Raw genomic sequence first — 12,190 nt, 5'->3', positions numbered from 1 at the left:
GGACTTCCTGAGTTCATATCCTCACTCTGTCACCTTCATGCTGGGTGATATGGGGTCAATTACTTAACCTCTCTGCTCCCTTGTCGTCTTGATTTGTAAAATAGCAAAAACAATGATAGTGCCCCAAGCGTTGATTGTGAGGATTAAATGAGTTATTAAAAAGCACTTGGAAGAGATACTGGAACACAACAAGCACCAACCAATAGATACTGATGCTAAAGGTACAATTCATTGAGTGAGTCGGACATCACACACAGATAGGTGAAAGGGCTTTCACATACATGGACGTGGGTAATCATCAAACACCCTGAATATTAGAATCAGCCCCATCTTATGAGAAAACTTTCTAGAGAAACTTCTCCAGGTCACTTTGTTCTTACAGGCAGAGATAGGACCCAACCCAAAACTTTCAGGTTGCACATTCTGTGTCCCAAGACCCACACCAAGCTGCCTTCCCAAACACTTTTTTTTTTTTGGCTTGGGAAATCAAACCTGGGCCTCTCGTATGAAGGTAGGAATTCTTCCACTGCTGCCCACCTCATTTGGACAATTCGTGGTCAGGAAGCAGATGAGACTGTGGCCTTGGTGAAACTCCAGAGGAGGTGCCTGCCTCCCTCTTTCCCATGACAACTAAAGAATCACCACTGGGCCATTTCCAGTCCCCTGATTTGCCTGTTTTGAAATAGGCCACTGAGAATGTCCTTTTGTTATGTCGTGTGAGTGGTAATGACATTGTTGATCTCTTGTCAATTCTAAAATGTGAGGGGCAATCTGATTTACTGAACAGCAGTGAAATAACAAAGGTCTTCCATAGCAGTTGCACTCTGTTGTAAACTTCTTTGAAGCAGAAAGAGAAATTCACAATCCAATTTACAACTGCACCGAAAATTGTAAGATACCAGGAATAAACTTAACCAGAGAGGTGAAAGACCTATACTCTGAAAACTATAAAACATTGATGAAAGAAATTGAAGATGACACAAAGAAATGGAAAGATGTTCCACGATCTTGGATTGAAAGAACAAATATTATTAAAATGTCCATACCACCTACAGCAGTCTACAGATTTAATGCAATCTCTATCAAAATACCAACAGCATTTTTCACAAAACCAGAACAAACAATCCTAAAATTTATATGGAACCACAAAAGACCTTGAATAACCAATGCAATTTTGAAAAAGAAAAACAAACCTGAAAGTTTCACAATTTCAGACTTCAAGTTATATTTCAAAGCTGTAGTGATCAAAACAGTATGGTCCTGGCACAAAAACAGACACATTTATCAATAGAACAGAATAGAAAACGCAGAAATAAACCCACAATTATATGGTCAATAAATCTTCAACAAAACAGGAAAGAATATCCAATGGGAAAAAGTCTCTTCAACAAATGGTGCTGGGAAAACTAGTCAGCATGTACATGCCCAGGCAGTAATGTTTCTGACATTGGCCACAGCAACATTTTTCTAGATATGTCTCTTGAGGGAAAGGAAATAAAAGCAAAAATAAAAATGAACTATTAGAGCCACATCAAAATAAAAAGCTTCTGCACAGCGAAGGAAACAATCAACAAAACTAAAAAACCGCCTATGGAATGGGAGAAGATATTTGCAAACGACAAATCCAATAAAGGGTTAGTATCCAAAATATATAAAGAACTGATACAACTCAACACCCACAACACAAATAACCCAATTGAAAAATAGGCAGAAGACATGAACAGACATTTTTCCAAAGAACACATCCAGATGGCCAACAGACACATGAAAAGATGTTCAACATCCTTCATCATCAGGAAAACACAAATCAAAACTACAGTGAGGATATTGAACCAGCCCTGCATCCCAGGTATAAATCCCACTTGGTTGTGGTGAATAATTCTTTTAATGTATTGTTGGATCTGGTTGGCTAGTATCTTGTTGAGGATTTTTGCATCCATGTTCACCAGGGAAATTGGTCTGTAGTTTTCCTTTTTAGTGGGGTTTTTGTCTGGTTTTGGAATCAAGGTAATGCTCGCTTCACAGAATAGTTTGGAAGTTTTCCTTCCATTTCTATTTTTTTGGAATAGCCTCAAAAGAATAGGTGTTAACTTTTCTTATGTCAATAAAAGAAAGGACAAGAAACACATGATCCTCTCAATAGATGCAGAGAAAGAATTTGACAAAATACAGCATCCTTTCTTGATAAAAACCCTCAAGAAAGTAGAGATGGTAGGCTCAAACTTCAAGATCATAAAAGCCATATATGAAAGACCCACTGCTAATATCATCATCAATGGGGAAACACTGAGAGCTTTCCTCTTATGGTCAGGAATACGACAAGAATGTCTACTATCACCACTGTTATTCAACATAGTATTGGAGTCTTAGCCTCAGCAATAAGACAACACAAAGGAATAAAAGGCATCCAAGTCAGCCAGGAGGAAGTCAAACTTTCACTCTTCGCAGATAACATGATACTCTATATAGAAAACCCAAAAGATTCCACCAAAAAACTGCTAGAACTGATCCATGAGTTCAGCAAAGTCACAGGATATGAAATCAGTGCACAGAAATCAGTACCATTCCTATACACCAATAATGAAGCAACAGAAAGAGAAATCACTGAATCGATTCCATTTACAATTGCACCAAAAACCATAAAATACCTAGGAATAAACATAAGCAAAGAGGCGAAAAACCTGTATACTGAAAATTATAGAAAGCTTATGAAAGAAGTTGAAGAAGACACAAAAAAAGGGAAAAAGATTCCATGCTCCTGATTGGAAGAACAAATATTGTTAAAATGTCGATACTACCCAAAGCAATCTACATATTCAATGCAATCCCTATCAAAATGACACCAGCATTCTGCACAGAGCTAGAACAAACAATCCTAAAATTTGTATGGACTCAGAAAAGATCCTGAATAGCCAAAGCAATCTTGAAAAAGAAAACCAAAGCAGGAGGCATCACAATCCCAGACTTTAAGCTATACTAGAAAGCTGTAATCATCAAGACAGTATGATACTGGCACAAGAACAGACACTCAGATCAATGGAACAGAATAGAGAACCCAGAAATTTACCCAAAAACCTACGGTCAACTAATCTTTGACAAAGCAGGGAAGAATATCCAATGGAATAAAGACAGTCTAGTCTCTTCAGCAAGTGGTGCTGGGAAAACTGGACAGCGACATGCAGAAAAATTAACCTGGACCACTTTCTTACACCATATACAAAAATAAACTCAAAATGGATGAAAGACCTAAACGTAAGACAGGAAGCCATCAAAATCCTAGAGGAGAAAGCAGGCAAAAACTTCTTTGACTCGCCCACAGCAACTTCTTAATACGTCTCCAGAGGCAAGGGAAAAAAAAGCAAAAATGAATTATTGGGACCTCATCAAAATAAAAAGCTTCTACACAGCAAAGGAAACAATCAGCAAAACTAAAAGGCAACTGATGGAATGGGAGATGACATATCAGGTAAAGGGTTAGTATCCAAAATCTATAAAGAACTTATTAAACTCAACCCCCCAAAAACAAATAATCCAGTGAAGAAATGGGCAAAAGACATGAATAGACACTTCTCCAAAGACATCCGGATGGCCAACCGACACATAAAAAATGCTCAACATCACTCATCATCAGGGGAATACAAATCAAAACCACAAAGTGATACCACCTCACACCAGTCAGAATGGAAAATATTAACAACTCAGGCAACAACAGGTGTTGGCGAGGATGTGGAGAAAGAGGATCTCTTTTGCGTTGTTGGTGGGAATGCAAACTGGTGCAGCCACTCTGGAAAACAGTATGGTGATTCCTCAAAAACTTAAAACAGAACTGCCCTACGACCCAGCAATTGAACTACTAGGTATATATTCAATGGATACAGGTGTGCTGTTTTGAAGAGGCACATGCACCCCTATGTTTATAGCAGCACTATCGACCATAGCCAAAGTATGGAAAGAGCCCAAATATCCATTGATAGATGAATGGATAAAGAAGATGTAGTATACACACACACACACACACACACACACACACACACACACACACACACAATGGAGTATTACTCGGCAATAAAAAAGAATGAAATCTTGCCATTTGCAACTACGTGGATGGGACTAGAGGGTTTCAATGTGAGCGAAATTAGAGAAAGACAAATATCATATGACTTCAATCATATGAGGAATTTAAGATACAAAACAGATGAACATAAGGGAAGGGAACAAAAATAATACAAAAATAGGGAGAAGGACAAAACATAAGACAAAACATTAAATATGGAGAACAAATAGAGGGTGGCTGGAGGGGTTGTGGGAGGGGGGATGGGCTAAATGCGTAAGAAGCATTAAGGAATCTATTCTTGAAATCACTGTTGCACTATATGCTAACTAACTTGGATGTAAATTTAAAAATTAATTAATTAATTAATTTTTTAAAAACTACAGGGGTGCCAGCATGGCTCAGTCGGTTAAACGTCTGACTTTGGCTCAGGTCATGATCTCACGGTTTGTGAGTTTGAGCCCCGCGTTGGGCTCTGTGCTGTCAGTTCGGAGCCTGGAGCCTGCTTTGGATTCTGTGTCTCCCTCTCTCTCTCTGGCCCTCCGCCGCTCACACTCTGCCTCTCAAAAAATGAATAAACATTAAAAAATTTTTTTAAAAACTACAACGAGGTATCACCTTACACCTGTCAGAATGGCTAAAATCAAAAACACAAGAAACGAGTTAGTGAGGATTGGAGAAAAAGGGACACTCTTGCACTATTGGTGGGAATGCAAACTGATGCAACCATTGTGGAAAGCAATATGGGGGTTCCTCAAAATGGTAAAAATAGAACTATCCTAAGTTCCAGTAATAGCACTACTGAGTATTTATCCAAAGAATAAAAAACACTAATTCAAAGGGATGCATTAACCCTGATGTTTATAACAGCATTATTTGCAATAGCCAAGTTGTGGAAGCAGTCCAAGTGTTCACTGATTGATGAATGGATAAAGAAGATATGGTATTTATCTTGGAATATGGATATCTTGGAATATGGAATATCATTCAGCCATAAAAAGCATGAAATCTTGCCTTTTGCAATGACCCGGATGGAGCAAGAGAGTATAATGCTAAGCAAGGTAACTCAGTCAGAGAAAGACAGATACCATATGATTTCACTCATATGTGAAATATAAGAAACAACACAAACAAAGGGGAAAAAAATACAAGTCAAGAAAGAGACTCTTAATTATAAAGAATAAACTGATGAGGGGAGGTGGGAAGGGGGATGGGTGAAATCAGTGGTGGAGATTAAGGAGTGCACATGTGATGAGCCCCGGGTGATGAATGGAATTGTTGAATCACTTGTACACTTGAAACTAGTATAACATTGTATGTTAACTATGCTGGAATTAAAATTTTAAAATGGAAAGAAAAAAAATAACTCTTTTGTCCTTCCCTGGTTTCTAGTTCAACATAATATTCAATGAATGTTTATTATATAGAAATAAAAACGCCTCCCTGTATTGCTAAGATAGCATGCTCAGGAAACTACTGCGACCAGGAATCCTGGGTGTCGAAAGCAATCAACTCAGGAGCAATCAACTCTTGAGACAAAGGTAGTTCTCTCACACAGCCTGGAAGGTGGGATGTGGTGTGTGCTTTAACGCCATCACCCTGATGGCTGAAAACATCCTTTGGTGCTCCTCTGCTGTGGGCAGGGAGGGGAGGTGGGGAGGGGCAGCCTGGTTGGAGCCATGATTACCACTAGCTCCTCACAGAACCTTGTTTGCGCTAGCTGCTGAGATGGGCCAGACAACTGCTTTTCTTCGTTTTGCCGACCCAGGGTGCTGTTCCCCATGCAGTAGATGAGAAAGCTGAGGGCAACCTGAGTGAAGGGCATGGAGGTAGTTAGGGGGATCACTCGGGTACTGGATAAAGTACATACTGTGAATAATTAAACATTTGGTAATAAGCAATCTTCAAAAAGCATTCCCAAAGGGCCACAAATGAATCATAACAAGTTTATATGGACCCATCGACATTACTGCTGAACTGAACCTCCTCAGTAACCAGAAAGCAATTTACCATGCACGAGTCGACTGTGCCGGACTCATAGCCGGCACATATCATCCGGGTGGTGATGGTCTTCATGTCAAAGTAGGACTGGCATTGCTCCAGAGAGATGATGCGGACTTCTCCCTCTTGCAGCTTAAAAGGCACTAGATTTTTTTAAAAAGAAGAAACACAATATATAAGAGGGTAAAATGACTCAAAGATGAGGCTAGCCATATATGAAATGATTACATCTGTATACCAAGAGAACCATAATCTTTACTTAAAGTGTCATCTCAAAGACAAGTCTTGTTTGGCGTCAGAATCTTCCAATTAGAAGTGTTGACAGCAATCATCTCATCAAACCCCTTTATTTTACCAATGGGAAAACTGAGGTACAGACTGGTCAAGTAACTTGCTTAGGTAACTTGGCTCGTGCTTCCCACCCTCCCTTAATATATCCTGCAACAAGAACAACAACTACTAAAATGAAAAGGGAAATAATCAAGCCAAAGCACTGCCCCCAGATGCGAGGCTGCTGGATCAGTGTCAGCGGAGCATGCCAGCCCCCTTCTGCTAAGGTACAGAACACCATCTGGTCTAACAGGGGAATGATTGCTCTATCTTAGGTTTACAGAATACGTCTCATCATGTACTGCCATAGCCATTACTGGAGGTAAGAACCTTTAATCCTAGAGGAGATGACAGGGAGATGTTGAAAGGGACAAAGCCATCCCTACTGTCAGCAGAGGGAACATGTGAATTCCATCTTGTTTCTACATTGTCACAGAATAATAACGGATTTCTTGGAGCATAATCTTTTGTTGTTTAGACCTTCTACCAAATTATACACATTGTTCTCCTTTTAGATAGTGATGGTAAAGCAGTGCCTATGTACAGGACAGCTTATAGGAAGAAAGAGTCATGTATGGGAAAAATCAGTGTGACGGGAACAGTTTCAATGAATTGTGCAAAGAATAGTGATAAGAACCATCACCAACATTTACTGGGTACAGGCCAGGACCTGATCTCAGCATTTTCTGGGCCTCTTGTCTTTAATCTTTGCAATAATCCTGTAAAATAGACAGTTGCTATTATTTTTTTCCATTTTAGAGTAAGCTAGAAAGTCAGGGTCAATCAAACCTTTCTAACTGAATTTGGACCCCTGGTCTTCATGCCATGCCATATATGTGGTCTGTGTGATGCTACATGATTGCTGTGAGTTTGATGTGGATATTGTGGAAACACAAGTAGACGCAATATAAAGCATATTCTGCTGCTATATCACATCACGGTACTAATTATAGCTTTGAAAAACCAAGAGCCACAGGGATCGTGACATCGTATGTCTGACACTGCCTTCAAAGGTCTTCCATGGGAGCTCTTCCGATGGCATTGACTCATTTCTATCGTTTGACTTTTTCTTTCTGTCCTCAAGTGATCACATAGAAAAGAAACTCAACTTAGCCCATAACTTTTCTGACTAAATTTTGAGGAGAAGAAAAAAACTGTCATTCAAATCGGCAGTTGCTAACATACATAACAGGATATCAATATACATCGCATTCCCGAGAGCCGTGCTGGTGTTCTTGATACAGTTGGGGTGGCCGGCCAGCACTTACTGTAAAGCAAATGCCTCACTGATTACATTCTTATTCTAAACTTTTAACAGGTCCAACAAAATGAGAGAATCCGTTATGGGGGCTGGGAGTAGGCAGTACCAATTGCTTAATTTTTGTGTTTTGTAGGTTTCAAGCATCTAGAGAGCCCAACTATTTTAATCAATTTAAACAGGCAAATGGCAAATCAGGTTTCCTTCTGGAAGGACTTACAGCTTGTTATGGATGTTGACAAGACCATGTCATAACAGAGAATTGGAAACGTGACCATGCAGCCTGACCGCAAGACTGAAACTGCCTGATCTCCAGAGAGGGGGCTCCCAGTGAGAGTGAGTTGGCCTGCAGAGTGCAAATCACCGGTAGAGACGGTCTGAAGCCAGGAAGATAAGCCTTATCTCACAGGGCATCCCCAGGGCATCGGCAGCGGCTCCCTGGAGAAAGAATCTGGGGTGCAGAGAAGGATTTTGGAGGCTGCATGTGAGCCTGGCAGGTTCAAGTACCATGAGGTGCTGACACCTCCATGTGCGTGGCAGGTGGGTGTGACACGTGCACCTGGTCTTTGCTATTTGTGGTTACGCTTTTAGAAGTGAAAATGGGAAACTGGTGCCAATGGCTGGGCGGTAATACAGTGTTTTCCAGGGACAAACTGAAAGGCAAGTGCTCCTGAGGACGGTGGCTTACTTTTGTTGCCCATATGCCCCCAGCCTGTGATGTAGCAGTATGTATCCGGTTCCAAGGACTGCTCCGTGCCGGGTAAGCAGACCGGCCGCACGTAGATGGTTTCATTGATGTCTTCGCTTAGCTCCACTATGCTGATGTCGTAGTCGACCACAGCTCGACTGTAGCGAGGGTGCAGGATGATGGTCCTCACCAGGCGCGTCTGCATAAATGTCGACGGGTGGTCTAGGTTGTTGATGCCAAAAACCACTTTCCAGACGGCAGCGCTCTCTCTCCTAAAATGATGAATTCAAGAGCTATTGGCTTAAACTCAAATTTACATTTTAAAATGTACATGCAAATTTTTTTTAAAAATTATTTTGAGGGGCGCCTGGGTGGCGCTGTCGGTTAAGCGTCCGACTTCAGCCAGGTCACGATCTCGCGGTCCGGGAGTTCGAGCCCCGCGTCAGGCTCTGGGCTGATGGCTCAGAGCCTGGAGCCTGTTTCCGATTCTGTGTCTCCCTCTCTCTCTGCCCCTCCCCATTCATGCTCTGTCTCTGTCCCAAAAATAAATAAACGTTGAAAAAAAAAATTTTAAAAAAATTATTTATTTTGAGAGAGAAAGAGAGAGAGAGAGAGTGAGGAGGGACAGGGAGAGAAGGAGAAAGATAGAATCCCAAGCAGGCTCCGTGCTGTCAGCACAGAGCCCGACATGGGGCTCGAACTCATGAACCTTGAGATCATGACCTGAGCTGAAACCAAGAGCCAGACGCTTAACGGACTGAGCCACCCAGATACCCCTAAAATGTACATGTGATTTTTAAAAATATTTTGTTTATGTAAATAATGGCTCTTTCCCTGCACCTCTATAATGGCCTGAGTTAATTTGTAAATAGGTATTCTTGTAGAAAGAAAAGCTCGTGTTTCTAGAATGGGGCTGTTTTGGAAAGCAAAATTTGTTCAATTTGGAAGGCAGCCAGGGTGGTTTCTTGCTTCAATGAGTGGGAGAAATAATAAAAAGACATGAAGAAGAAAGAGGAAATTCTGGGGCATGGAGAGTCCTGAAAGGTAAGTGAGTAAAGTGTTTTAAGGTGGGAGTTGACTAGAATAATCCCAGCAAGTGCTCAAAAACAATGCAGTCTTGTGAGCCTGACCACCGGAAGTTATGGTAACCTTTTTAAGCCTTTGGCTTGAAATTTTCAAAAGGTTCTTCCAAAAACTTGCCATGTCTTGGAGGCACTTGCTGCTTCTTGGAGGAATTTCTTAGTCTTGGCTTTTTATTCTCCTCCCTTTTTATTTTACCTCTTGTCTCCTCTTCTTCTCTGCTCTCAAGTCTATGTCAAAATGCCCCAGGGCTCTACTGTCAGTCTTCTTATTTCATACTCATCCCCTTGAAGATTTCATCTAGTCCAATGGTTTTAAATGCCACCAAATCCTGGTAACTCCCAAACATGTATCTCTAGCTCTCCCCTCCCCCATGAGCTACAAATTTGAATAGAGAATCATCTACTCAACACATTTGCTTGTATATTCAACAATAGCTAAGATTTTTTAGTGCTTACCACATTTTTGACAGTGTTCTAAGCATTCAGAATGCATTTTACAGGTATTTAGTACTTATAACCATGTGACACAGTTGAAACGTCTTTCTCTTATCTCAACATCCTCTGCATCAGCAAATCTTCACCATTTCACTTTCAAATATACCCTGAATCTTGATGTTTCTCCCTCTTCCACAATCTATCTTAATGTAACCACTGCCAAGTGCTTGGACCACTGCAATGGCCTCCCAAAAGAAGGCCCTTCTACCCTTAGCCCCCTGAGCTCATTCTCCTCATGGCAGCAGAGTGATCTTTTTAAAAACAACATTAGAGGGGCACCTGGGTGGCTTACTCAGTTAAGTGTCTCACTCTTGATTTGGGTTCTGGTCATGATCTCACAGTTCATGAGTTCAAGCCAGTGCAGGGATCACTTGGGGTTCTCTCTCTCTGCTCCTCCCCTGCTCTCTCTCACTCTCTCTCTCTAAAAATAAATAAATAAATATTTTAAAAAATTATATTGAGTCCATCTCATGCTCATAATTCTCCAGGGAAATTGAATCACACTGGAGACCTTGTAGACTTCTCCCCATGGCCCCTGAGCTGACTTGCTCCATTCCAACCCCAAGAACTTTCTAGTTTCAGACATGCTGAGGATATCCTCAACTCAGAGGCTCTTCCCTTTCTGTTCTCTCAGCTCCCATATGGTTCCCACCTTAACTCCTCTTCTTTGAGGTCTCAGCTCAAACACCACCTTCTCATAGCTGTCCTCCTTGGCCACCCAGTCTAAGCTCTATTCTGTCTCCATCACTCTCTACTCTTGACCCTGCTTTAATTTTTATCTCATTGGTATCAATGACATCAACACAGCTGTTTGTCTATCCTCTGCCTTGCACCCAGCATAGAAGTTCCATGAGGCCAGGGACTTGGTTGGTCTTATTCAGTGCTGTATTCACAGGCCCCATGAGCTAGTATGTAGCAGGTTCTCAACAAGTATTTGCTTAATGGTGGCTCAATGCACGTAAACACTAGTAAAAAACATTTACTAATGGCCATCTAGGCAAAGTCTATTCTTCGTCAACCCTTCCCCACCCTCTCTACCTTTCCCAGTCCCTCCTCCTCCAGAATAGGCCAGGAGCAGAGGAGTGGAGAGGACCACAGTGCTAGCAGAGCTTTCCTAGTGGACACCCCCTTACATGGTGTTAGCATAAGTGAGCCATGTCAACTGTCCCCACTTGGGAGCTTGCTCAACTAAAGCAGGTTGATTTGACCCACTAGAGAGTTGTTTTTCAATCCAGGCTGAACGCTGAATCATGTGGGGAACTCTTAAATACTGATTTTCTGGGCATCACCCCACATCAGTTGAAAGCTTTAGGCTAGGTGGGGCATGGGAATCAATATTTTTTTTTTTAATTTTTTTTCAACCTTTATTTATTTTTGGGACAGAGAGAGACAGAGCATGAACGGGGAAGGGGCAGAGAGAGAGGGAGACACAGAATCGGAAACAGGCTCCAGGCTCCGAGCCATCAGCCCAGAGCCCGACGCGGGGCTCGAACTCACAGACCGCGAGATCGTGACCTGGCTGAAGTCGGACGCTTAACCGACTGCGCCACCCAGGCGCCCCGGGAATCAATATTTTTAAGAGCTCTCAATGGACTCTCTGACAAAAACTCACCCACATTCCTTCTTTCCTTTGCATGCTTTTCTTTACTGTGTTTTCACGCATGGCAAAGATTCAAAGAGTTGGTATTTCAGGAGGGTTAGGAAAGAAGTGGCCAAGGTCAGCATTCAAACTGTTTACAGCTTTGCTGGATTCTTGGAGTACACTCTACTAAATGACTCTTCTAAAAACGTAGTCCATGAGTTCTATCCTTTTACCATTGTAAAGAAAAATAATTTTAGGCTATATGAACAGGAATTGATGTCATTCTTCGAATGCAGATATAGATATTAGCTATCAACATGTAGATAGGTATAGATATATAGATAGTTATAGACATATAGCACTCCTCCATGCCAAACATGGTGCTAGGGATTACAATAAGCAAGATATGATTCCTGCTCGACAAACTTCAGAATTGAGTGAAGATGAACAATTAAAGAAACAATCATAGTAAAATGTAGGAAGTGATACCTCATGAGCATTTCAAGATGATATTACAGAAGAATTATTTTTCATTAAAGAAGGCTATCACTCAAAGAATATGTCTTTCTTTCTCTTCCTCCCTCCCTCCCTTCCTTCCTCCTCTCCATCCTCCCTCCTTTCCTCCCTTCCCTCTCCCTCCCTCCTTACCTTCTTTTCTTCTTTCTTTCCTCCCTCCTTTTCTTCTTCCCTCTCTCCTTTCCTT

At 41.4% G+C, this 12,190-nt stretch overlaps 1 protein-coding gene across 3 annotated transcripts in view; it reads right to left on the bottom strand.

Annotated features, from left to right (window-relative positions):
• Positions 1 to 12,190, bottom strand: part of CORIN (corin, serine peptidase) — a 260,812-nt gene that overhangs the window by 3,563 nt on the left and 245,059 nt on the right. For all 3 annotated transcript variants that reach the window (XM_043572726.1, XM_043572727.1, XM_043572728.1), the window contains 2 exons: positions 8,329 to 8,600; positions 6,062 to 6,195 (listed from right to left, as the gene is read on the bottom strand). In XM_043572726.1, coding sequence (XP_043428661.1) covers positions 6,062 to 6,195; positions 8,329 to 8,600 — 406 coding nt within the window. The remainder of the gene's footprint in view (positions 1 to 6,061; positions 6,196 to 8,328; positions 8,601 to 12,190) is intronic.

This window comes from Prionailurus bengalensis, chromosome B1, assembly GCF_016509475.1.
Source record: "Prionailurus bengalensis isolate Pbe53 chromosome B1, Fcat_Pben_1.1_paternal_pri, whole genome shotgun sequence".
Classification (NCBI taxonomy): Eukaryota; Metazoa; Chordata; class Mammalia; order Carnivora; family Felidae; genus Prionailurus; species Prionailurus bengalensis.
This window is presented reverse-complemented; position numbering and strand designations above follow the sequence as displayed.